Source organism: Rhincodon typus, chromosome 45, assembly GCF_021869965.1.
Source record: "Rhincodon typus isolate 14 chromosome 45, sRhiTyp1.1, whole genome shotgun sequence".
Lineage (NCBI taxonomy): Eukaryota > Metazoa > Chordata > Chondrichthyes > Orectolobiformes > Rhincodontidae > Rhincodon > Rhincodon typus.
In genome coordinates, this window is record NC_063376.1 from 3,974,390 (window position 1) to 4,001,339 (window position 26,950).

Genomic DNA, 26,950 nt, shown 5'->3' on the forward strand with positions numbered 1-26,950 from the left:
TCTAAACACATAAGGAAGATAGGAATCTGAGGATGGACTGATGGGTTGAGAGGAAGGAAGGCTGTGAGCAGGATTGTGTGGAGTATAGATTAATGTTTATAGATCACTTAAATTCATTATAGTTTTATCGAACATCCATTCATTAGAACGTAACACATAGGAGCAGAAGTAGGCCATTCAGCCCGTTGGAGTCTGTTCTGCATTCAGTGGCTGATTTCATCATCTTCAACTCCACTTTTCTGTCTTTTCGCCTTGATTCCCTTCCTGATTCAAAATCTGTCTCTGCCTTGAATATGCTTTATGACCCAGCCTCTGCGGTAAAGAATTCCACAGGTTCACTCCCCTCTGAGAAAAGAAGTTCCTCCTCATCTCTGTCTTCATGGGTGACCCCTTACTCTGAGATGATGCCCCTCTGGTCCTGGACTCTCCCACAAGGGGAAATAACCTCTCCACATCTCCCCTGTCCAGTCTCCCTGAGACTCTTGTATGTTGCAACAAGGTCGCCTCTCATTCATCTAAACTCCAATGAGTATGGGCCCAACCTATTCAAACACTCCTCATAAGTCAGTCCTTCCATACCCGGGATCAGCCGAATGAACCTTCTCTGGACTGCCTCCAATGCCAGTCTATCTTTCACAGAATCCCTACAGTGTGGAAAGAAACCATTCAACCCGTTGAGTATGCACTGACCCTCTGAAGATCATCCCACCTACCCCCATAACCATACATTTAGTATGGCTAACCCACCGAGCCTTCACATCCCTGGACACTATGGGACAACTAGCATGGCCAACCCACCCTAACCTGCACGTTCCTGTGGGAGGAAACCAGAGCACCCGGAAGAAACCCATGCTGACACGGAGAGAATGTGCAAATTCCACACAGGCAGTCACCCGAGGGTGGAATCGAACCCAGGACCCTCGTGCTGTCACGCTAACCACTGAGCCACCCATATCATCAAAATCTCAGGTCAGGAGCATAACTTTTATCCAAGGCTTCCAGATGAGAAGATGGTGTTCCATTAGTGTTAACCACTGGGTCACCGTACCACCCCTTAGCCTTAGCTAGAGAGTCCAAAATCATTCAGTTTTCCAACTGTGACCTGTCTGGTGCCTTATATAATTTTAGCAAAACCTCCCCACCTATATATTCAATTCCCTTTGAAATAAAGACCAACATTCCATTTGCCTTCTCTATTACCCATTAAATTTGGATGTTCACTTGTTTGTATTTCATGGATGAGGACTCGCAAATCCCGCTGTTCAGGTAGATTTCCGCAGTCTTCCTCCATTTAAATAATATTCAACTCCTCGATTCTTCCTGCCAGAGTGCACATTTCCCCACATTATTCTTTCATCTGCCAAGAATTTTGCACACTCACCACAATCCTCTGCACACTTTGTGTCATTCTCCCCACTTGTCTCGCCACCTATTTTTGTGTCATTCTTGAGAAAAACGATGTGTGACTATTCCAGCAGAATGTAATATCATCGCACAGTGCTTAAAAATGCTGCTAAGCTCAATTTATTCACCCTTCCTCCAATCAGGAAGCCTGGTGTCCGGTCTTCCCCCATACACTACGTCGTGGAGAAGTACCTGCTATGGTGAAAAACACAGAATTTCTATCGACTCTGGCCCGTCCATTGTCAATGATCCTGCCGAAGCCTGGAGGAAATACAGAGAAACACGGAGTGTTTATGTGTAGAAAGAGGCCATTCTGCCCCTTGCTGGCCTTCTGCAAGAGCCACTCCGGTCCCCCCACCTTATTCTCCATAATCCTGCAGATCCCGTTTGAGCTAACAATCCAGTTCCCAGCGTCCATTCCTCACTCACCTGAAGCGATGAAGAAACAATTACCGCCCAGCCCTAAGCTGTTGCCTTGAACCAATAATGAAGAGACTTTGTAGTTTGTATACCAACCACTCCATGCCTCATTCAAAAAAGAAAGAGTGGAAGAATCTGAAGAAATAAAGTCAAAGAACAGAAGGCCTTGCCAAGTAAAACAAACATCTCAACATGTGGACTGGTGCTATTGAACTGTGCTTCCCATGTTTTGTTTGCTGCCGATTGGGATCTTGCTGTGTGAAATAATGGCTGCCCAAGGAATAGACCAGAGGTCATATCATTCCATTTTCTGCATTTCTGACTGTGGGCTAAAATGGGGGAAGGGTCTGTGGAAGTAATTGATGCTTTTTCAAAAAATAAGTTAGTGAAACTCATTGTATCTGTTTGTACCACTGCCCTCTTCAACAAGTGAGGGGAATGTGTTTGTTGGTGACACAGGTTGGGCGTGTACAGTATAATATGACCAACAACAAGAAGCTGAATTTTTTTAATGTAATTGTGACAAATATTAGAATGCAAAGATTGTGAGCCTGACCAGCAGTCTCTGATTGGTTCTATTCCTGGGTAGCTTGTGGGTGTGAACAATATAGTAAGAAGCCTTTGGACTGTTATAAGGGCAGGCTGTGAATCTCACTCTCCCTGCAGCAAAAATATCTGAGCGGCCTAAAGAAAGCCAGTTATTTCCTCCCACCAGTTGCTCTGAGCTTGAATCAGGAACTAAGTGACTTTGTGATTCGTGTAACAATTGTACTGTGCCTCCTGTGAGAATAAAAACAAAAGTGGAAAGATCTGGAGGAACTCCGCCTTCTTACCCATCCCCATAAACCTGTTACCAATTAACAATCTGTGTATCTCCTCCTTATATTTACCCAGTTACCCAGTACCCACCGCACTCTGGGGGAGTGAATTCCACAGATTCACGACTCTTTGAGAGAAATAATTCCTCCCCATCTGCCGCCCCTTATCGTAAGACTGTGACCTAGCATGTTCTAGCATGCTCTACATGGGGAAGCATCCTCTCCACAACAATTTTGTCAATCCCCCTTAGTATCTTATATAAGTGATGCAAAAATTCAGGTAGTCGATAATGAAGAGGATGGCTGCTGATTGCACAAAGGTATTAATGGTTTGGCTGAGTGGGTAGGAATGTGGCAAATGGAATTCAATGCAGAGAAGTACCAGATTATACATTTGGGAGCAAGGAAGGAGTCAGTCAATAAATCATACGATCTTGATTTGCATATTCACAGATACCTGGTGATGGCAGGACAGATCGATGAGGTGGTTATGAAGGTAGAAAGAATACTATCCTTCATTGGAGAGGTACTGAAGACAGGATCAGGGAAGTAATGCTGAGCTACAGCTGATGTTTCCTGTATATTCCTGGTCACACATTACGGAGGGGCAGGACAGAGAGAGAGAGAGAGAGAGAGCTTGGGGGTGAGGGGCGAAAGAAGGAAAAAAAGAGAGAGGTAGAGAAAGAAAGAGAGAGGGGGGGGGAGCAAGAAAGATAGAGCTAGAGAAAGAGAGAAAAAAAAGAAACCGACAGTGTGTGAGAGAGAGATAGAAAGAAAGGAGAGAGAGAGACAAAAACAGCATGAGGGAGAGAGGAAACACAGAGAGGTAGAGAAAGAAAGAAAGAGTGAGAAAGAATGAAAGAGAGACCTAGAGAAAGAAAGAGAGAGAGAGAAAGAGAGAAAGAAGGGAGAGAGAGAAACAGTGTGATAGAGAAAAAAAGAGAGCTAGAGAAAGAAAGAGAGTGAGAAAGAATGAAAGAGAGAGCTAGAGAAAGAAAGAGAAAGAGGGAGCATGTGTGAGAGAGACAGAAAGAAGGGAGAGAGAGAAACAGTGTGATAGAGAAAGAAAGAGAGCTAGAGAAAGAAACAGAGAGAGAAAGAGACCATATGAGAGAGAGAAAGAAAGAGAGAGAGAGAAAGAGAGCGTATGAGAGAGAAAGAAAGAAAGAGAGACAGAAAGAGAGAAAAAAAGAAAGAAAGAAAGAAAGAGAGAGAGAGAAAGACTGTGAGAGAGAGAGAAAAAAGGAAGGAAAGAAAGAGAGGGGGTGAAATGTCTTTAGGACAGATAGGTTCTTGATTACAAAGAACAAAAAACAATGAACAAAGAACAATACAGCACAGGAACAGGCCCTTTGGCCCAGCATGCCTGTGCTGACATATGACACCTTTCTAAATTAAAAACCTTGTGCGGTCCATATCCCTCTAATCCTACCTATTCATGTATCTGTCAAGATGCCCATTAATCATTGCTGTTGCATCTACCTCCATCACCTCCTCTGACAGCACATTGCAGGCACTTATCAGAGATAGTAAGAACTACAGATGCTGGAGTCAGTGATAACACAGCGTGGAGCTGGAGGAACACAGCAGGCCAGGCAACATCAGAGGCGCAGGAAAGTTGATGTTTCGGGTCGGGAAGACTTCGTTTCTGAAGAACAGTCCTGACCAGAAACGTCAACTGTGTTCCTCCAGATCCACACTGCATTATCCCAGGCACTTATCACCTTTTTTGTGATAAACCTGCCTCTTACATCTCCTTTAAACTTTTCCCCTTTTACCTTTGGACTATGTCCCCTAGTAATTGACATTACTACCCTGGGGAAAAGATTCTGACTCTCCGTTCAATCCACACCTCTCATAATTTTGTGAACTTCTGTCAGATTAATAAGGAGATCAAGGGTTACGGGGAGAAGGCAGGAGAATGGGGTTGGGAAACGTCAACCATGATCGAAAGGAAGAGCAGACTCAATGGGTTGAATAGTCTAAGTCTGCTCCTATTTCTTATGGTCATATGGGTGCAGACAAATTGCCAGGATTTGAAAATTGCAGCTGTAAGGACAGATTGGATAGATGAGTTTAGCTTTCCTTTCAACAGAAGAGATGAATTCATCATTGTGTATATAGCATGCACAGATAAGATCGCTTTCCCCGAATGAAGAGGTGAATTACAGGCGACACGGAACTAAGTAGAAGGATAACAAGAAGATGTGAGGAAAATCTCTTCTGCTCGGAGTGTTATCTGGATTTCATTGCCCAGAACAAAACCCTCAACACACTTAAAAACAATCTGGATTGTTACAAAACCCATTGATCCCGTTAGCCCCAGGCTCTACGTCCAACCCCTTCTTGAACACATTAAGGATTTTTTTTAAATCATTCATAGACGTGAGCTACTGTGGCTGGACTAGCATTTATTGCCTATCGCTAATTACCCAGAGGTCAGTTAAAAGTCAACGACATTAGACCATAAGATATAGGAGCAGAATTAGGCCCATTCAAACTGTCATGTCTGCTCTGCCATTCGATCATGGCTGGTATGTTTCTCAACCCCCCCTCTCCTCCCTTCTCCCCATAACCTTTGACCACCCCACCACCCCCCACCTTTCTAATCAAGAACCTATCCATCTCTATCCTAAAGACAGTCAATGACTTGGCCTGTGGGCCTGGAGTCAAATGTAGGCCAGAGCAGGTAAATTTGGCAGTTTCCTTCCCTAAAGGACATCAGAACATAGAACATAGAACAGTACAGCACAGTACAGGCCCTTCGGCCCACGACGTTGTGCCGAGCTTTTACCTGAATCCTAAGGTCTATCTAACCTCCAGCCCTACCTTATACTATCATCCATATGCCTATCTAATAGCCGCTTAAATGCCCCTAATGAGGCCAACTCCACTACCCTCTCTGGCAATGCATTCCATGCCCCGACCACTCTCTGAGTAAAGAACCTACTTCTGATGTCTCCCCTTTATCTACCTCCACTCACTTTAAAACTATGCCCCCTCGTAATAGCTACCTCCACTCTAGGACAAAGTCTCTGGCTGTCTACTCTATCTATACCTCTGATCATTTTGTACACCTCTATCAAGACACCTCTCATCCTTCGTCATTCTAAAGAGAAAAGCCCTACCTCTCTCAACCTTTCCTCGTAAGGCCTTCCCTCCATTCCACGCAACATCCTGGTAAACCTCCTCTGCACCTTTTTCAATGCTTCCACATCTTTCCTGTAATGAGGTGACCACAACTGGACACAATACTCCAGATGTGGACGAACCAGGCTTTTGTATAGCTGGAGCATAACTTCACGGCTCTTGAACTCAGTCCCTCTATTAATGAAAGCTAACACACCATACGCGTTCTTAACAATTCTGTCCACCTGGGTGGCAGTTTTCAGGGAACTGTGAACATGAACCTCAAGATCCCTCTGCTCCTCCACACTGCCAAGAATCTTTTCGTTAACCCTGTATTCTGCTTTAAAGTTTATCCTTCCAAACTGCATCACTTCACACTTTTCAGGGTTAAACTCTGCCACTTCTCAGCCCAGCTCTGCATCCTATCAATGTCCCTTTGTAACCTAGAACAGCCCTCCGCACTATCCACAACTCGACCCACCTTCGTATCGTCCGCGAACTTACTAATCCATCCTTCCACTCCTTCATCCAAATCATTTACAAAAATCATCAATTAGTAGAGGACCAAGAACAAATCCTTGTGGTACACCACTCGTAACTGAGCACCATGTTGAATACTTTCCGTCCACTACTACCCTTGTCTTCTAAGGGTCAACCAATTCTAAATCCAATCTGCCACATTTCCCCCTATCCCATGCCTCCTTACTTTCTGCATGAGCCTACCATGGGGAACCTTATCAAACGCCTTACTTGAATCCATGTATACTACATCCACTGCTCTACCTTTATCCATGTGTTTGATCACCTCTTCAAAGAATTCAATAAGGTTTGTGAGGCATGACCTACCCCTCACAAATCCATGCTGACTATCACGAATCAAATTGTGCCTTTCCAAGTGATCATAAATTCTATCTTTCAGAGCCCTTTCCAGTAATTTGCCCACCACTGACATAAGACTAACTGGCCTGTAATTTCCAGGGTTATCCCTATTCCCTTTATTGAACAAGGGAATGACGTTTGCCTCTCTCCAATCTTCCGGCACTATACCCATGGACAGTGAGAACGAAAAGATCATTGCCAAGGTCCCTGCGATCTCTTCCCTCACTTCCCATAGAATCCTTGGATAAATCCCATCAGGCCCAGGTGACTTATCCATTTTCAAGTTCCTCAAAATTCCTAGTACATCTTCCTTACTAACATCCACCTCCTCTAGCCTACCAGCCTGTTTCACACTGTCCTCCCCTACAACTAGGTCCATCTCAGTTGTGAATACCAAAGAAAAGTATTCATTAAGGACCTCTCTTATCTCTTTAGGCTCCGTGCACAAATTCCCTTTACAATCCTTGATCGGCCCTACCCTTTCTCTGATCATTCTCTTATTCTTCATGTATGTTTAAAAAGCCTTGGAATTTTCCTTGGTCCTATCTGCCAAGGTTTCCTCATGCCCCTTTTAGCTCTCCTAAGCCCTTTCTTCAGCTCCTTCCTGGATAACTTGTATCCCTCTAGAGCCTTTTCTGTTCCTTGTTTCCTAAACCTTACATAAGCCTCCTTCTTCCTCTTAACCAGTTGTTCGACCTCTCTTGAGAACCAAGGCTCCCTCACTCAACCGCATTCTCTCTGCCTGCGAGGGACAAACATATCGAACACATGCAGTATGCATTCCTTAAACAATCTCCGCATTTCAATAGTGCTCTTCCCTGACAGCATCTGTTCCCAATTTATGTTACCCAGTTCTTGCCTAACAGATTTGTAATGACCCTTCCCCCAATTATAAACCTTACCCTGCTGTATGTACCTATTCTTTTCCATGATTATTGTAAAAGTAACAGAGTTATGATCGCTACTGCCAAAATGCTCTCCTACCAACAGGTCTAACACTTGGCCCGGTTCATTGCCAAGCACCAAATCCAAAGTGACCCCTTCTCTTGTTGGTCTATCTACATACTGTGTCAGGAATCCTTCCTGAATGCACTGGACAAAATCCGTTCCATGTAAACTATTGCAACTAAAATGTTTCCAATCAATATTTGGAAAGTTGAAGTCACTCATGACTACAACCCTGCGACTTCTGCACCTTTCCAGTATCTGCCTCCCAAACCACTCCTCTACTTCTCTGCAACTTCTCTGTAAAAACCCCCCAGCAAAGTGACTGCTCCTTTCTTGTTCCTGACCTCAACCCAAACTGACTCTGTAGACATATCATTCTTGAACTGCCTTTCAGTAGCTGCTATACTAGCCCTGACTAGCAATGCCACTCCCCCGCCTCTTTTTCCACCGTCCCAATTCTTTTAAACCATTCCTCTCCCTGACTTACCCAAGTTTCTGCAATGGCCACAACATCGTAGTTCCAAGTACCAATGTATGCTCTAAGTTCATTTGCCTTATTTCTGATACTTCTAGCATTGAAGTATACACACCTCAAACCATCTCTTTGTCCACAATCACGCTCCATCGACCGCATTTCTTTATAGACAACTTCACTCCCTGTTGTGTCCATTGGAAGGCTGAATACCTCATCTTCTGAATTATAAATCCGGTTCCCCAGTCCCTGCCAATCTAGTTTAAACCATCCCGTATAGCTCAAGCAAACCTCCCTCCCAGGATATTTGTGCCCTTCCAGTTCAGGTGTAATCTGTCCTTACTGTACAGGTCCCACCTTCCCCAGAATGTGCTCCAATTAACCACATAATGGAAGCCCTCCCTCCTACACCAGCCCTGTAGCCACACGTTTAGTTGCACTCTCTCCCTACTTCCCTTTATATAGTAAACCACATGGTTTTTTTTTTCTGGTGATTGTTTCCTTGATTCATAGAATCAAATAGCACGGAAACAGATCCTTTGTCCAACTTGTCCCTGCCAACCAAGGGTTGCTAAACTAAACTAGTCCCATCTGCCTGTGTTTGGTCCATATCCCTCTAAACTTTTCCTATTCATGTACCTCTTCAGATGTCTATTAAATGTTATAACTTACCTGCATGTACCATTCCTCCAGCAGTTCACTCCATTTATGAACCACCCTCTGTGTGAAAAATTTGCCCCTCATGTCCCTTTTAAATCTTTCCCCGCTCACCTTAAAGCTATGCCCCTCTAGCTTTGGACTTTGCCTGCCTGGGGAAAAAGACCTTGGCTAATCACCCTATCCATGCCCCTCATGATTTTATAAACCTCTCTAAGGTCACCCGTCAACCTCCTACACTCCAGAAAAGAAAAGCCTCTCCTTGTAACGCAAACCCTTTAGTCTCGGCAACATCCTTGTAAATATTTTCAGCACCCTTTCAAGTTTAAAAAGATCCTTCATGTAGCAGGGCGACCAGAACTGTATGCAGTACATTGTAAGTGGCCTCACCAACATTCTGTACAATGTCAACATGACATGCCAACTCCCGTACTCAATGCTCTGACTAATGAAGGTCCTATCCCATATCCTTAGCCTGTAACCCTCTGACTCTGGATTCACCCCAGTCACTGGGAATATCCTTTCTGCCTACACCTATTAGAACACCTGACAAAGATAGGCCATTTGGCCTCTTGATGACAAGGGGCAGCAAGAGCAAGGGAAGGAGGATGAAATATTGGACGGACTTATCAAATAATCTCTAAAGAGTGGAATCAGGCCATTTGACCCATCAAGTCCACACTAGCCATCCGAAGATCGTGGCATCCAGACCCACACTCCTACCCTATCCCATGGCTAAGCCACCTAACTTTCACATCCCTGGATACTACAGGGCAATTTAGCATGGCCAATCCACCTAACCTGCACATCTTTGAACTGTGGGAGGAAACCAGAGCACCCGGAGGAAACCCATGCAGACATGGAGAGAATATGCAAACTCCACACAGACAGTCACCCGAGGCTGGAACTGAACCTGGATCCATGGCACTGTGAGGCAGCACTGCTAACCACTGAGCCACCATGCCACCCATAAATTTCAGATGTCAGGTCAGGAACATAACTCGCCTTTATCCACAGCTTTCAGATGAGAAGATGGTGTTCCATTAGCTTCTCGTTTCCAAGGATGCACACGTTGGGGTGAAAGATGGGTGGCTATGTAAGTGTTGGTCGCAATCCAATGTTCCACCGGTGATTTGCGAGTAGACCTCCCCATCCTCAGATGGGGTTTGAAACATTGTCGATGTCATCCCCAGCACTGTGATTACACTGTACAAAACCGTGTCAGACACCCCCGCCTCATCGACCTGGTCCTGAGACACCTCGGAGAGCTGGGAAGGTCATGCAGATGTTAAAGTCAGTTGCACATCATTGCTCGACTGAGGGTTCATTTTAATTCAGAGGCCAGTCAGCCCATTGATCTTGCCTTGCTATTCTACATCATGGTTCCTCAATGATCCACCATTGACAAGGCACAAGTCAGGAGTGTGAGGGAATAGTCCCTGCTTTGCCTGGATGAGTACAACTCCAACAACACTAAAGAAGCTTAACACCATCCAGAACAAAGTAGCCCCCGCTTGACTTGGCACCACTTCCACAAACATCCGCTCCCTCCACTTCCGACGCTCAGTAGCAGCAGTGTGCATCATCTACAAGATGCACTGCAGAAATTCACCAAAGATCCTCAGATAGCACCTTCCAAACCCACAACCACTTGAAGGATAAGGGCAGCAGATACATGGGAACACCACCCCCTGCAAGTTCCCCTCACCATCCTGATTTGGAAATATGGCAGCTGTTCCTTCAGTATTGCCGAGTCAAAATCCTGGAGCTCCCTCCCTAACGGCACTATGTGGGTGTCCCTACAGCACACGGACATCAGCAATTCATCAAACAGAGAGACCTAGAGGTTCAGTTACATAGTTTTTTGAAAGTTGCGTCACATGTAGACAGGGTGGTTAAGAAGGCATTTAAGATGTCATTGCTCAGACCTTTGAGTATAGCAGTTGGGACGTGATGTTGTACAGGCTATTGGTGAGGCCTTTTCTGGAATACTGTGTCCAGTTCTGGTCATGCTGCTATAGGAGGATATAATTAAGTTTGAGAGGGTTCAGAAAAGAATGTTGCCAGGACTGGAGGGTTTGAGTTATCTGGATAGCTGGGATATTTTTACACTAGAGTGTAGGAGGTTGAGGAGTGTCTTTATAGAGGTTTATATAATCATGAGGGGTATAAATAAGGTGAATGGCAAGGGTCTTTTCCCTAGGATGGAAGAGTTCAAAACTAGGGAGCATAAAAATTTTTAAGGTGAGAGGAAAAAGATTTACGAAGGACCTGAGGGGAAACATTTTCACACAGAGGGTGGTTCGTATGTGGAATGAGCTGCCACAGGAAGTGGTGGAGGCAGGTATGATTACAACATTTAAAAGAAACTTGGATAGGTACATGGATAGAAAAGGTTGGGAGGGTTATGGGCCAAATGCAGGCTAGTTTAGTTTGGGAAACCTGGTCAGCATGGACAAGTTGGACCGAAGGGTCTGTTTCTGAGGAAGGGTCACTTGACCTGACACATTAACTCTGATTTCTCTCCATTGGTGCTGCCAGACCTGCTGAGCTTTTCCAGGAATTTCTTTTTTTGTTTCTGATTAACAGCAACCGCAGTCCTTTCGGTCTGTTTCCGTGCTGTATGACCCTAAGGTGGCTCACCACCACCTTCTCCAGGGGCAGTTAGGGACAGTCAAAAATACTGGCCCAGCCAAAAATGCCCACATCCCATGAGTAAACAGGAAAAAAAACAATTTTCCTCTATTGTCTCTGAATCCTTTAATATAATTGACTTTCAGAACCCTCCTGATTTTGGTCTGGAACCTACTCAATGATTGAGGGATGTGCCTCTCTCCTCCTCATGCTTTCTGCAGTTCTGATCCTGATTTTGCAAGAGACTCATGAACATGTAGCGAGAAGTCAAGGCCGACAGGAGGAGGGGGAATAGCCATTTGGAACTGGCTTATCTGCCTCTTGATAAAACCCTCACTGCTCGATAAGCTTCTAAATCGTCCCTCAGTCAGCACAGAGCTTGAGAGATAAGGAGCTGGTAAAGTAGAAAGTAACAATAAATTGCAAAGATGTAACACCCTCTGATTCAAGGAATCCCTCCTCATCTCCGTCCTGGAGGCCTTGCCTGTTATTCTGAGGTTGCACTGTCTCATTCTATCTTTGCCATTCAGGGGAATTGTCCCTGTCTACATCGTGCACACCCTGTGAGAATTGTGTAAGGCTCGACGAGATCACTTCTCTGTTAGCCTGGGGAATGCAGATGTATAGGGACAGCAAACTTCCATTTAACCGGCACTTTTGATCAACCGGCACTCTAGGTAAACTAGCTACAGCGACGTCTGATCATACTGCGAATAAAATGTTACATTTGCGTGTACACCATGCACTACGATTCTTTCACTTGCTATTTGTATTTAGATCGCTTTTAGGAAGTTTGTCAATGCTTTTACGTTGATTTTTTGAGCCTTGTTGATGCCTCAAAATCTCATTTGGTCAGGATTGACAGCGTTTATACGTCCCCTTTGATTATCCGGAATATTTGGCTAACCAGCTCGAGGAGCTGAATGGCCTACTTCTGTTTCTAATAAGGAATTTGAAACTGTTACAATTGGCCCCCACATTCCCCCCCTACAATTTATTGCCCCACCCTCCAAACAGAATGGGAGGATTTACCAGAATATATTTACTTGGAATAACAGATGCATCAAGTAGAGACACAGAACCAAACTGGGAAAATTGGGATCTTGGGTTGATTAAGAAAATAAGATTAGAAAATGGACAGGCCCCTAAGAGGGGAGAGGGAAATCCCATGTCTTAAATGTTGCTGAACAGAGAGATCTTAGAGGGTAGGTTCATTGTTCCCTGAAAATGAAGTCCCAGGTAGATAGGATAGTGAAGAAGGCATTTGGTACGCTTGCCTTTATTGGTCGGTGCACTGAGTATAGGAGTTGGGAGGTCATGTTGTGGACATACACGACATTGGTCAGGCCACTTTCAGAATACTGTTCAATTCCAGTCTCCCTGCTATAGGAAGGATGTTGAGAGGGTTCAGAAAAGATCTCCAAGGCTGTTGCCAGGGTCGGAGGGTTTGACCTATAGGGAGAGGCTAAGTAGGCTGGGGCTATTTTCCCTAGATTGTCGGAGGCTGAGGGGTGACCTTATAGAGGTGTATAGAACCATGAGGGAAATAGATAGGTTGAATAGCCAAGGTCTTTTCTCCAGGGTACAGGAGTCCAAAACTAGAGGGCATAGTTTTAAGGTAAATGGAAGGGAAATATTTAAAAGAGACCTAAGGGGCAACTTTATCACACAGAGGGTGGTGTGTGTATGGAATGAGCTGCCAGAGGAAGTGGTGGAGGCTGGTACAATTATAACATTTTTAAGGCATCTGGAGGAGTACATGTATAGGAAGTGTTTACAGGGATATGGACTGGACTAGGTTAATTTGGAATATGCGGTCGGCATGAACAGGTTGGACCGAAAGATCTGGTTCCATGCTTTATGGGTCTGTGAATCTATGTATGGAACACAATCACCCCCTGCACATTTGACATCAAACTGTCTCTCTCTCTCTCTTTCTCTCTCTGTCTCTCTCCTGTAATGTGAACTGCTTCCAAAACATCAATATTTATTTTCCTGAGTTCTGTAGCCTCTATTTCTTTCTCCAAAATAAAAACTGTTTCGGTATATTCACTTAATATCTCTCCAATCCAAAGAATCTCTTTGGATTATCCTTAATCTTATCTGCCAATACTATCTCATAACCCCTCTTCTTCCATCCTTCAGCATGGAAAGAGACCCTTCAGTCCAACCAGTCAATGCCAACCATAACCCCAAACTAAACTAGTCCCAGCTACCTACTCCTGGTCCATATACCTCCAAAGCTTTCCTATTCATGTACTTATCCAAATGTCTTCTAAACGTTGTAACTATACCCATATCCACCACTTTCTCAGGGAGTTCATTTCACACATGAACTGCTCTCTGTGTGAAAAAAATTCCTCTCATGTCTTTATAAATCTTTCTCCTCTCACCTTAAAAATATGCCTCCAGTCTTGAAATCCCCCACTGTAGGGAAAAGACATCTGCTATTTGTCTTATCTATATCTCTCATTATTTTACAAACCTCTATAAGGTCACCACTCAACCTCTACGCTCCAGTGAAAAAAGTCCCAGCCGATCCAGCCTTTCTTTATAACTCAAACCTTCCATTCCCGGCAACATCCTGGTAAATCTCTTCTGAACTCACTCCAGCTTAATAATATTCTTCCTATGACAGGGTGACCAGAACTGGACACAGTATTCCAGAAGAGGCCTCACCAGTATCCTGTACAAGTTCAATATAACATCCCAACTTAAAGGACTGAGCAATGAAGGCAAGTGTACCAAACACCTTTTTAACCACCCTGTCTATATGTGATTGTTCAAGGGATTCATTTGTACTCAGCTGTCTATCTCTAATATAAGATTCCCTTTTATTCTTGACTAGAACATCAATATCTTCATTCATCCATTGTTCCTTAATCTTACCTGCCTCACTCTAACAGGAACATAGTTATTCTGAACTTTCATCATCACGCTTTTGAAAGCCTCTCTCCCCAGACTTTGTTGAGATTCTCCAGCAACTTTCTCATGCTCCGACGGTAGATCACAGGGCTCATCTGTTCCCCCAGCTTCCTGTGATTCTGATCCCGATCCTGCAAGAGATTCCTCAACGTTAGGAGAGAAGACAAGGCCAATGGGAGGAGGAGAAACAGACTTTTGGAGTCGGCTCATCTGTCTCTTAGTAATACAAGAGTCCCACGCCCTTCGATCAGATCCTGAACTGTCCCTTAGTCAATGCAGAGCCTGGGGGCTAAGGAGTTAGGAAAGCAGAACATGGTGGCTCAGTGGCTAGCACTGCTGCCTCACAGCACCAGGGACACAGGTTCAATCCCAGCCTCGGGTGACCGTCTGTGTGGAGTTTGCACAATCTCCCTGTGTCTGTGTGGGTTTCCTTTCACAGTCCAAAGATGCGCAGGTGAGGTGAGGTGGGGTTGGCCATGAGCTAAAATGCCCCATTGTGACCTGGGATGTGCAGACATGTTAGGTTAACTATGCTAAAGGCAGGATAGGGTGGTAGGGTGGGATGCTCCTTGGAGGGTCAGTGCAGACTTAATGGGTCAAGTGGCCTTTTTCTGCAGTGCAGGCATTCTATGAAACTTTGACTGGATAAATGGAGGCACAGACTAGTTTCTCAACAGCAAGGCTTTGGAAATCTGAAGCACAAAGGGACTTTAGACTCTTAGTTCAGGATTCTCTAAAAGTTAACATGCAGGTTCAGTTGGCAGTTAGGAAGGCAAATGGAATTTAGCATTCATTTTGAGAGGGCTAGAGTAGGGATGTACTGCTGAGGCTGTATAAGGGTCTGGTCAAACTGCATTGTTTCAGCAGCGGGAGTCCGAGAGAAAGCGCGAGGGCAGCCTGGGAAGGTAAGCTTCCACCCAATAAATTTGGGAGTTAACCCGAGACACTACACACGTAGTGTCTCCCATCCTTCCACCTCCTCTGACCTAATAATAACAACTAAGTGTGGTGAGCAGGTAAGCTATTTGCATTTATTTTCCTCATCTCTTTGTTATCTTTTGGGGTGGTCACCTAGACACCAAATCCTCTGGGAGCGGGTCGGAAGGCAAAGCCAGAGTCTGTTTGAGTATATAACGGAGTAAACTTACTGGTGCAGCGAACACTGCGAAACTAAAAAAAAACTAATTAATTTTAAATAATTAACTAAGTAGAGATGGCAGGCCAGGTGATGTGTTGTAGCTGTATGATGTGGGAGCTAGCTGATCCCATTGAGAACGGCAGAGACCACATCTGCAGCAAGTGTTGGCTGTTTGAGGAGCTCCGGCTCAAAATTGATGAGCTGGAATCCGAACTCCAAACACTGCGGCACATCTGGAAGGGGGAGAAATACCTGGATGCTGTGTTCCAGGAGGCAGTCACACCTGGTAGATTAACTAATGTTAATTCGATCGGCGGGCAGGGACAGCAGTGTGTGACTGCGAGTGAGGCAGGTAGAGGGACCCTGCAGACAGGAACACAGGATCCGCAGCCCTTGACATTGTCCCACAGGTATGAGGCACTTGCTCCCTGCGTGGATGAGGAACAGGGCTGCAGGAAGGATGAGTCAACTGATCATGGTACCATGGTCCAGGAGGCCATTCAAGAGGGGGGACCAAAAAGACAGATTGCAGTTGTAGGGGATTCCATCATCAGGGGGATAGACAGTACCCTTTGTGAGCAGGATAGAGAATTCCGCATGGTGTGTTGCCTGCCCAGTGCCAGGGTGCGAGATATCTCTGACCGGCTTGAGAGGATACTAGAGAGGGAGGGGGAGGATCCAGTTGTTGTGGTCCTCGTAGGTACCAACGACATAGGCAGGACTAGGAAAAAAGACCTGTTTCGGGATTATGAAAAGCTAGGAACAAAATTAAAAAACAGGTCTTCAAGGGTCATCATCTCTGGATTGCTGCCCGAGCCACGTGCAAATTGGCATAGGGAGGCGAGGATCAGGGAAGTAAACACGTGGCTAAAAGAGTGGTGTGGGAAAGAGGGTTTCCTTTTCATGGGGCACTGGCATCAGTTCTGGGACAGGAGGGACGTATGTCGCTGGGATGGACTCCACCTGAACAGGGCCGGGTCCAGTGTTCTGGCAAAAAGGGTAAATAGGGTGGTTAATAGGACTTTAAACTAGTAAGTAGGGGGGAAGGGAGAAGTGAGCGTAGAGGGAGAATAACAATTAATGTAAGGCAGAGCCGCAGGTTAGCAGGTGATGAGGAAGCTTCAACTCCATTGAAAATTAGGAAAAATTTAAAGGGAGGAGAACTCAAGAGCTGTTAGTAATAGAGGTGATAGGACCCAAAAAGAAGGTGCAAAAACTGGCATAAGGGCACTTTATCTGAATGCTCGAAGCATTCGAAACAAGGTGGATGAGTTGACGGTGCAAATCATGGCAAATGGGTATGATTTAGTGGCCATTACAGAGACATGGTTACAGGATGGTCATGACTGGCAGTTAAATATCCAGGGGTATCAAACTGTTCGGAAGGACAGACAGGAAGATAACGGAGGTGGTGTTGCTCTGATTTTTAAGGATGATATCAGGGCGGTAGTGAGAGATGATATAGGTTCTACTGAACAAAACATTGAATCCATTTGGGTGGAAATTAGGAATAGCAGGGAGAAGAAGTCACTGATAGGTGTGGTCTATAGGCCACCAAATAATGACATGGTGGTGGGGCGGGCAATAAACATAGAAATAGCTAATGCATGTAAAAATGGTACAGCAATTATCGTGGGGGATTTTAATCTACATATCGATTGGTCAAACCAGATCGGTCATGGCAGCCTTGAGGAGGGGCTCATAGAATGCATCCGCGATAATTTCCTTAAACAATATGTAATGGAACCTACAAGGGAGCAAGCTATCCTAGATCAAGTCCTGTGTAATGAGGCAATGTAATTAATGATCTCACACTTAGGGATCCTCTCAGAAGGAGCGATCACAGTATGGTCGAATTTAAAATACAGATGGAGAGTGAGAAGGTTAAATCCAGTACCTATGTCCTGTGCATAAACAAAGGAGACTATGAAGGAATGAGGAAGGAGTTAGCTAAGGTAGGATGGGAGCAAAAACTTTATGGTGGGTCAAATGAGGAACAGTGGAGGACTTTCAAAACGATTTTTCACAGTGCTGAGCAGAAGTATATTCCAGTGATAAGGAAGAACTGTAGGAAAAGAGAGAGCCAGCCATGGATGTCTAAGGAAATAAAGGAAAGCATCAGATTGAAAAAAAAACACATACAAAAATGCAAAGATTAGTGGGAAACTAGTAGACTGGGAAATCTTTAAAGGCCAACAGAAAGCCACAAAAAAACTTATAAAGAAAAATAAGACAGATTATGAGAGTAAACTAGCTCAGAATATAAAAACAGGCAGCAAAAGTTTCTATAAATATGTAAATCGTAAAAGAGTGGCGAAGGTAAACATTGGTCCTTTAGAGGATGAGAAGGCCAATTTAATAACTGTGAATGAGGAAATAGCTGAGACATTAAACAGTTATTTCGTGTCGGTCTTCACAGTGGAAGACACAAATAACATGCCGAAAACTAATGGCAAGAAGGTTATAGCAGGTGAGGACCTAGAAACTATCATTATCACTAAGGAGGCAGTGCTGGGCAAGCTAATGGGGCTAAAGGTAGACAAGTCTCCTGGCCCTGATGAAATGCATCCCAGGGTACTAAAAGAGGTGATGGGGGAAATAGCAAATGCACTAGTAATTATTTACCTAAATTCACTGGACTCTGGGGTGGTTCCCGCAGATTGGAAAACAGCCAATGTGACGCCACTGTTTAAAAAAGGAAGTAAACAAAAAGCTGGTAACTATAGGCCAGTTAGCTTAACTTCGGTAGTGGGGAAAATGCTTGAATCTATCATTAAGGAAGAAATAGCAAGACATCTGGATATAAATTGTCCCATTGGGAACACCCAGCATGGGTTCATGAAGGGTAGGTCATGTTTAACTAATTTGATAGAATTCTTGGAGGACATTACTTGCATGGTGGACAATGGGGAACCTGTGGATATGGTGTATCTGGATTTCCAGAAGACATTTGACAAGGTGCCACAGCAAAGGCTGCTACATAAGATAAAGTTGCACGGTATTACAGGTAATGTATTGGCATGGATAGAGGATTGGTTGACCAGTAGAAAGGAAAGAGTAGGGGTAAATGGGTGTTTTTCTGGTTGGCGGTCAGTGGCTAGTGGTGTGCCTCAGGGATCAGTGTTGGGACCTCAATTGTTTACAATTTACATAGATGATTTGGAGTTGGGGACTAAGTGTGGTGTGTCAAAATTTGCAGATGACACTAAGGTGAGTGGTAGTGCAAAGTGTGCAGAAGACACTGAAAGTCTGCAGAGGGATATAGATAGTCTAAGTGAGTGGGCAAAGGTCTGGCAGATGGAGTACAATGTTGATAAGTGTGAAGTCATCCATTTTGGTAGGAATAACAGCAAAATGGACTATGTTTTAAATGGTAAAAAATTGCAGCACGCTGCTGTGCAGAGGGACTTGGGTGTCCTTGCGCATGAATCGCTAAAAGTAGGATTGCAGGTGCAGCAGGTGATTAAAAAGACAAATGGAATTTTGTCTGTCATTGCTCGAGGGATGGAGTTTAAAAACAGGGAGGCTATGCTGCAGCTGGATAGGGTCCTGGTGAGGCCACACCTGGAGTACTGTGTGCAGTTTTGGTCTCCTTACTTGAGAAGGGATATACTAGCACTGGAGGGGGTGCAGAGGAGATTCACTCGGTTGATTCCAGAGTTGAGAGGGTTGGATTATGAGGAGAGACTGAGTATACTGGGATTGTACCCATTGGAATTCAGAAGTATGAGGGGAGATCTTATAGAAACATATAAGATTATGAAGGGAATAGATAAGGTGGAGGCAGGGAGGTTGTTTCCGCTAGCAGATGAAACTAGGACTAGAGGGCATCGCCTCAAAATAAAGGAAAGCAGATGTAGGACTGAGGTCAGGAGGAACTTCTTCACCCAAAGGGTTGTGAATCTGTGGAATTCCCTGCCCAGTGAAGCTGTTGAAGCTACCTCACTGAATGTGTTTAAGACAAGGCTAGATAAATTTTTGAATAGTAAAGGAATTAAGGGTTATGGTGAGTGGGCGGGTAAGTGGAGCTGAGTCTCAAAAAGATCAGCCATGATCTTATTAAATGGCGGGGCAGGCTCAAGGGGCCAGATGGCCTACTCCTGCTCCTAGTTCTTATGTTCTTATGTTATATCTTATGGTGAGAAAGTAAGAATGATTCCAGGGACTGGAGCAGGCCATTCAACTCGTCGGATCCATTCTATCATTGAGCTAGACTGCTGCTCATGGTATCCAGAGTGAGGAAGAGGACAGGAATTGGAATGTGGTAAGTCCTGCTCAGCTGGGATTTCTTACACCATCCTGCGGATTTCAGGGATAATGGAGTGCCTGGTAGATAAGAATTTTCCAAGGAGTGGCAATCCCTTGCTGGAGATTTCGCCAGGCGACTATCTACTTAACTGCAGTGAAACCCTCCAGATTATCTGATTTGAAAGGATACACTTGCAGGGTGGGAGGTGGAAGGTATGGTGGATGAACTTCTTTGATGTCACGCACAATTTTCTAGAGAATTGCCTTGGAGTCCGCAACATCAGATGGAAGGACATCGGAAAATCCAGTCTAACATCTCAGACCAGGATTTGTCCTTAGGCATTCAGGGCTAGCCCCCCCAAACCCCCGATAACCCTGACGCCTGTAAAAAAAAGATGCTACAATAATTAACTCACGAATGTACACACTAGTCAGTCTCCTGTCTTTGACAATGAAGATTATTGTAGCCAGTACGCAAAGGAGGATCCCAGAGATCAGCCAAGCTACCATCATCATCCATTCCCTATCAGTGTAAAATTCCAGAGGCGCGTCTCCTGGAAAGGAGAAAGAACCATTGGATTAGACATGAACTGATTCCGGGAAAAGCGCTTTCTCACTCCCTCGCCTCACGTGTTGATGCCCTGAACTGGATTCGAAGCTTGCTGGAGATTTCATTCCAGAGAGCATTCTGAGGGAGGTATCGGAGGAGTAGGGTTAAAGGTAACAGAAAGACAGTCACGTCTACTACCTGCGAACCCCCGCCCTCTGTTCTCCTCCCCTCCAGCCCTGATTTCAACCATCATCCTCTCTCTCTTTCTGTCTCTCTCTCCCTCTCTCTCTCTCATTCTCTCTCTCTCTACCTGTCTTTCTATCTCTCCCTCTCTCCAACCCCCTCCCATTTGTGGAGGTCTACAGCGTAAGACAGGGCCTTTCAGCCCGTCTGTGGAGATCTACAGCACAGGAAGAGGCCCTTCAGCCCATCTGTGATGGTCCAGAGCCCAGGAAGAGGCCTTTTAGCCCATCTATGGAGCGCTACAGTACAAGATGAGGCCTTTCAGCCCATCTGTGGAAGTCTGCAGCACAGAAAAAGGCCCTTCAGCCCACCTATATTAATCCCATTTCCCAGCACACTTGGCCCACAGCCTTGGCGTCGCAAGTGCACATCTCAACGCTTCCTCAAGGAAATGAGGGGTTTCTGCCTCTCCCACCCACACAAGCAGTGAGTTCCAGATTCCCCACCACCCTCTGCGCAAATCCCACCACCTTCCTTCAGTGAGGGGGAAAGAAAAGCTTGCAATCTTTCAGTCTGGCGAATCCAAGGAACAACTGAAAGATTGCGGCCTGCGCCTCCTCAATGACCACCCTCCCTTCCTTCAAAATCCTCGGAATACCTGATGCCTCAACAATCAAAACTGTTCCGTTCCCCTGTCCTCTCTTAATTGGGATGGGTCGCTCAATCTGAAGATGACAGTAATATGTCCCATTGTCTGACAGCTGGGTACCGTTGATGTGCAAAGTGAAGAACCCAGAGTTCCAATTGATGGAGATACCATTCGTGTGGTTTTTACAGTTTTCAATATGATGGAGTTTCTTCACAACACAGGAGAAGACAGTGTCATTCGTTTTTTTCCAGTCGACGGCAGCTTCGGAAATCTCCAGTGAGGTGTCAAAGCTACAGTTTAGAGTTGCATCGGCTCCTTCTTTTACGGTGAGAATTGAGGGAGATTGGAAAATCAGGATTTCAGCATGGGCGCCTGAAACGTACAAACAGAAGAACATGAGAGATGGGAGCAGGAGTAGGCTGCCTCGAGTCTGCTCTGTCATTCAATAAGATCACGACTGATCTTTCTTGTGGACTTGGCTCCCCTTAACCACCTGCTCACCATAACCCTCAATTCCTTTCCTGTTCAAAAATCTATCTATCAACATTTAATGAGATAGCCTCAACTGCTTCACTGGGCAGGGAATTCCACAGATTCACAACCCTTTGGATGAAGAAGTTCCTCCTCGACTCAGTCCTAAATCTACTGCACATGTTGAGGCTATACTTTCCCCCCAACTCCCCCAAGTTCTGGTTTCACCCGCCAATGGAAACAACCTCCCTATTTCCATCTGATCTATTCTCTTCAATATTTTATATATTTCTATGAGAAACAGCCCCTCATTCTTCTAAATTCCAATGAGTATTGTCCCAGTGTGCTCAGTCTCTCCAGATTGTGAAACATGTGGTGCTGGAAGAGAATCTTTGGGCACATTGTGAGCGTGTGAGCCAATAGAGAGATAGCTAGCCCCATCCAACATTCCAGTTCTCGATCGGTAGGGATCCCAAGTTTTTTTTTTTGTCTTCTAGAAGGTTCCTGTTCCTGGAAAACCCGTTTGAGTAGGGACTTACATATCTTCACGACTGTTATGGACCAGACCAAACCCCCTCAAAATATTTTCAGAAGATAGTCTAGACCCAAATTTAAGGTGTTGCATTCAGATGCAATTCTTAAAGCAAAACAGATGATATTCTTACACAATAGTTAAACTGCAACAAAAGAGAAAGGAAATTGGAATAACTTAATTCTGTTGGAAAACTGAACAGAATAATAGATTATTTAACTACTAAACAGTAACTGTTTCAATATAGTAACATCACATAAACCCACCCTTGGCAAAGGCAAAATCAGTAAAATAGATTGTCTCACAGGCAGTTCTCCAGTCCAGGAGGAAAAAAACATCAAGAGAAAACTCTGAGCGAGAGAGAGAGAGTAGCAGGGATTGATGTACTGCAGCTTCCAAACACAGCTTCAAGACCCTAGCAATTGCTAATCATTTAAAGACATTGGTACGATGCTGAAATAAAGTCACTGTCGTCCCACTCTCTCACAAGAGAGACGACTGGTAGTTAGTCTAACTTGACAGTCACCAGGCCTCAGGCCTTCATGGTAACCTCAGCTGTTGCGAGAATTGAACCCACGCTGTTGCTGTCAGCCCACATTGCAAACCAGCCAAAAAAGCCCAGCTGGATTAGAGTCATAAAGTCATACTGCACGGAAATAGACCCTTTGGTCCAACCCGTCCATTGTGACCAGACATCCTAAATTAATCTCGTCCCATTTGCCTGCATTTGGCCCATATCCCTCTAAACCCTTCCTATTCATGTAGCTGTCCAAATGTTGTCATTGTACCAGCCTCCACCATTTCCTCTGGCAGCTCGTTTCATACACATACCACTTACCCCCCCCATCTCCTCCCCCCCCCCCCCCCCCCCCACATCCCCCCCCCCCCCTCCTCCCTCCATCCCCTCCTAATACTCTCCCTCCCCCTCCTAATCCTGTTCAGGGCCCTTTTAAGTCTTTCCCATCTCACCTTAAACCTATGCCCTCTAGTTTTGGACTCCCCCTCCCTGGGGAAAAGACCTTGACTATTCACCCTATCCATGCCCCTCATGATTTTATAAACCTCTATAAGGTCACCCGTCAGCCTCCAACGCACCAGGGAGAAAAGCCCCAACCTATTCAGCATTTCAAACCCTCCAGTCTCAGTAACAGCCTTGTAAAATATTTTTTGCACCTTTTCCAGTTTAATAACAGCCTTACTATAACGGAGCAACCAGAATTGTACACAGTACTGCACATGCGGCCTCACCAATGTCTTGTAAGCCGTAACATGAAGTCTCAGCTCCTGTACTGCTCTCCCCATAACCCCCAGATCCCAAAGACAAAGATCTGTCTGTCTCAGCTGTAATATACTCAGAGATGGAGCATCCTCAAGTAAAGAAGCATTAGAGTCATGGAGTCATACAGCATGGAAACAGACCCTTCAGTCCAACTCGTCCATGCTGACCAGATATCCTAATCTGACCTAAGATAACAAAGTGTAGAGCTGGATGAACACAGCAGGCCAAGCAGCATCAGAGGAGCAGGAAGGCTGGTGTTTCGGGCCTAGACCCTTCTTCAGAATCTGATCTAGTCCCATTTTGCCAGCATTTGGCCCACATCCCTCTAAACCTTCATCTGGACCCCTCTAGTCATTGTCTGCCACTTAGAAAAAGAACTGTTTAATCCTACTAGGAGCAGGAAAGCTGATGTTTCAGGTCGGGACCCTTCTTCAGACCCTTTCTGAAGAAGGGTCCTGACCTGAAACGTCAGCTTTCTTGCTTCTCTGATGCTGCCTGGCCTGCTATGTTCCTCCAGTTCCACAATGGGTGTTATCTCAGACTCCAGCATCGGCAGTTCTTACTATCTCTGTTTAATTCTCCTGCTATTTTCCTATCTACCAACCAGTTCTCTATCCATTTCTTTACACTACCCCTGATCCTGTGCCCTCTAATTTTGCATGCTATGTGGGGCCTTATTGAAAATCTGAGTAGGTTTAAAGTGAGAGGACAACGATTTGAAAGGGACCTAAGGGGCAACTTTTTCACGCAGAGGGTGGCTCATGTATGGAATGAGCTGCCAGAGGAAGTGCCGGAGGCTGGTACAATTACAACATTTAAAAGGCATCTGGAAGAGTACATGAATGGGATGGGTTTACAGGGATCTGGGCCAAATGCTGGCAAATGGGACTAGATTAATTTAGGATATCAGTTCATCGTGGACGAGTTGGACTAAAGGGTCTGTTTCTGTGCTGTACATCTTTATGATTCTAACCAACATCTTCATCATTGTAATTAGGCTAAAATTCCAGGTTTTCAATTCAGTTAAATATTTGCCATGGTAGGATTTGAACCTGCAAACCCCTCAAATAGAAGAGTAAAGGCTAATGGCATTTCTAAAATTCAGACTAAAAGCAACATTTGACTTGATTTGTTTTATTGCTGCCACATGCACCTGAGTACAGTGAAAAATTTTGTTTTGCGAGCAGTACAAGCAGTTCCGAGCGTACAAGGACATTCAGATCATAGACAGACCGAGGTTAAAGGAGGTAGACAGGAGGTAGACAGAGGTAGATCAACATAATTTGAAGTTAGAGAGGTCCATTCAGCAGTCTAATATCAGCAGGGAAGAAGCTGTTCTTGAACCTGTTGGTACATGTGTTGAAGCTTCTGTTGCAACATGCAATGGGTTTCAGAACGCAGACAATTTGGGATTGGATATAAACATCACCCAGCCAGCGACACAAAACGTCCTGTGCATGACCAAGAAGCCAAAGGGTCAGCACAAGGATTTGATGACACAGGAGAAATTGAGCACACTAGGACTGTACTCATTGGAATTTAGAAAATTGCGGGGGTTTATCTTACAGAAACATATAAAATTACAAAGGGAATAGATAAGATGGGAGCAGGGAGGTTGCTTCCAATGGCGGGTGAAACTAGAACTAAGGGGTACAGCCTCAAAATAAGGGGAGAGCAGATTTAGGACCGAGCTGAGGAGGAATTTCTTCACCCAAAGGGTTATGAATCTGTGGAATTCTCTGCCCAGTGAAGCAGGTGAGGCTGTTCCGTTGACAGTTTCAAGGCAAAGATAGATAGATTTTTGAACAGTAAAGGGACTTAGGGTTACAGTGAGCAGGCAGGTAAATGGAGCTCAGTCCATGAGAAAGATCTGTTCTGATCTTATTGAATGACAGAGCAGGCTCAAGGGGCCAGATGGCTTACTCCTGCTCCTGTTTCTTATGTTCTGAGACCAAGTTAGAATTTAAATCAATTGCATTAAAAATCCGCCAGTGACCCTGATGGGAGTTGATCCTCTGTCAGCACAGAAATCGAGCCTGGGCATTATCCACCCAACAGAGTACAGCTAGAATTCTCTCACTGCATTCCTACCTTGAGGATCCCAGTCCAACAAGACGAGCAGGGCAGTGAAAGTACTTAAGACGGCTTCAAGTCTCATTTTGTCTGGCTCGGGTGGTTATCTGCCTCTGTTTGTCTTCTCACTACAGCTTTTTACGCTGTGCACTGTGTCTTCCCATCGACTGTAGTTGGACAGGATGTGGGCAGATTCCTTCAACTGATTGCTGCTGAGAATTGAGCCTTTAGAGGTGAGATTTCACAATAATTGCGTTTATGTTTTTTATTAATCTGTAAGGCTGGGACACCACATCCGGCCTTACATCTCACAGCACACACATGCGAGCTGGTGGTCACACAACTGGTTTGCACAATATGAGACAGTGGCTCTACAGGTATTCCCAGTGTCTACGGTCCTTATTGTCTCTGTTTGCCTCGGCTGGGAATTTTCTTAACAACGTCTGTAGCCTGTCCCTAATTAACCTCATGAGAAGGTGATGGGGAAGCACTTTGTTCAGCCAGTGCAACAAGGTAAGGGAACACGCTTTTGGCGAGGGTGTCACTGGATTCAGATGATAGTAAGTTGTTTTAGAGAACAAGCTGTGAGGGGAATGCAGAAGTCCCTCGGTGTGGTTTGGACAAGTTGAGCGAGTGGGCAAATGCATGGCAGATGCATCATAATGGGGATCAATGTGAGGTTATCCACTTTTATATTACAAACACGACTTCCAAAAATCGACAACAGATTGATGGTCAGTATTCGACTCTTAATTCCTGCGTTTTTTAATTATTGAAATCAAATTTCGCCATCTTCAAACACTATCGTTAAAATACAAACAAAAGAAAGAAGAACTTGGAATAACTTAACAAAAACAGGAAGGAAGATTATTATCTGAATGGCTAACTAGACCGAGGGTGGCCATGTATCCCAATTGCTGAGAGTATGCATTGCAAGTTCAGCAGGCAGTGAGAAAGGCAAATGGGATGTCAGTCTTTCATAGAATAGAATCGAATCCCTACAGTGTGGAAACAGGCCCTTTGGCCCAACAAGTCTGCACTGAGCCTCAGAGAATCCCACCCAGACCCATCCCCCTAATCTATGCCTCCCTGAATACTATGGGCAATTTAGCATGGCCAATCCACCTAACCTGCACATCTTTGGACTGCAAGAGGAAACCAGAGCACCCGAAGGAAACCCACGCAGACACGGGGGAGAATGTGCAAACTCCACACAGACAGTCACCCAAGGGTGGGATTGAACCCGGGTCCCTGGCCCTGTGAGGCAGCAGTGCTAAGCACTGTGCCACCATGCCACCCTTAGTAAGAGGCTCAAGGATAGGAGTGGGGATGTCTTCCTGCAATTGTACAGGACCTTGGTGAGAGCACATCAGGAGTATTGTCTTTAGTCCTGACGCTATATCTGACTGGGAGCACTGTGTACAATACGGTCTCTATATCAACTGTTTACACTCCGATCTTTATATCTCAGTGGGAGCACTGTGTACAGTCCAGTCTCTATATCAGACTGGGGGAGTACTGTGTACAGTCCAGTCTCTATA

The 26,950-nt window shown here is 45.0% G+C and overlaps 1 protein-coding gene across 1 annotated transcript; it reads right to left on the minus strand.

Moving 5' to 3' along the window:
* Nucleotides 1–1,599: 1,599 nt before the first annotated feature.
* Nucleotides 1,600–25,494, minus strand: LOC125487770. Its single transcript, XM_048620031.1, has 5 exons — nt 25,428–25,494; nt 21,064–21,426; nt 20,089–20,226; nt 14,251–14,417; nt 1,600–1,665 (listed from the first exon to the last, which is right to left on the minus strand). The coding sequence occupies exons 1-5, from the start codon at nt 25,492–25,494 to the stop codon at nt 1,600–1,602; spliced, it is 801 nt and encodes a 266-aa protein (XP_048475988.1).
* Between the last annotated feature and the right edge of the window lie 1,456 nt (nt 25,495–26,950).

What these genes read in the sequence shown, in the direction of transcription:
- LOC125487770 (XM_048620031.1), bottom strand. Translation starts at nt 25,494, where the DNA reads ATGAGACTTGAAGCCGTCTTAAGTACTTTCACTGCCCTGCTCGTCTTG. An exon ending in GTTGGACTGGGATCCTCAAG is followed by an intron (nt 21,427 to 25,427) that starts GTAGGAATGCAG and finishes TGTACGTTTCAG; the next exon opens with GCGCCCATGCTGAAATCCTG. An exon ending in ACTGACTAGTGTGTACATTC is followed by an intron (nt 14,418 to 20,088) that starts GTGAGTTAATTA and finishes AATCTCTTGCAG; the next exon opens with GATCGGGATCAGAATCACAG.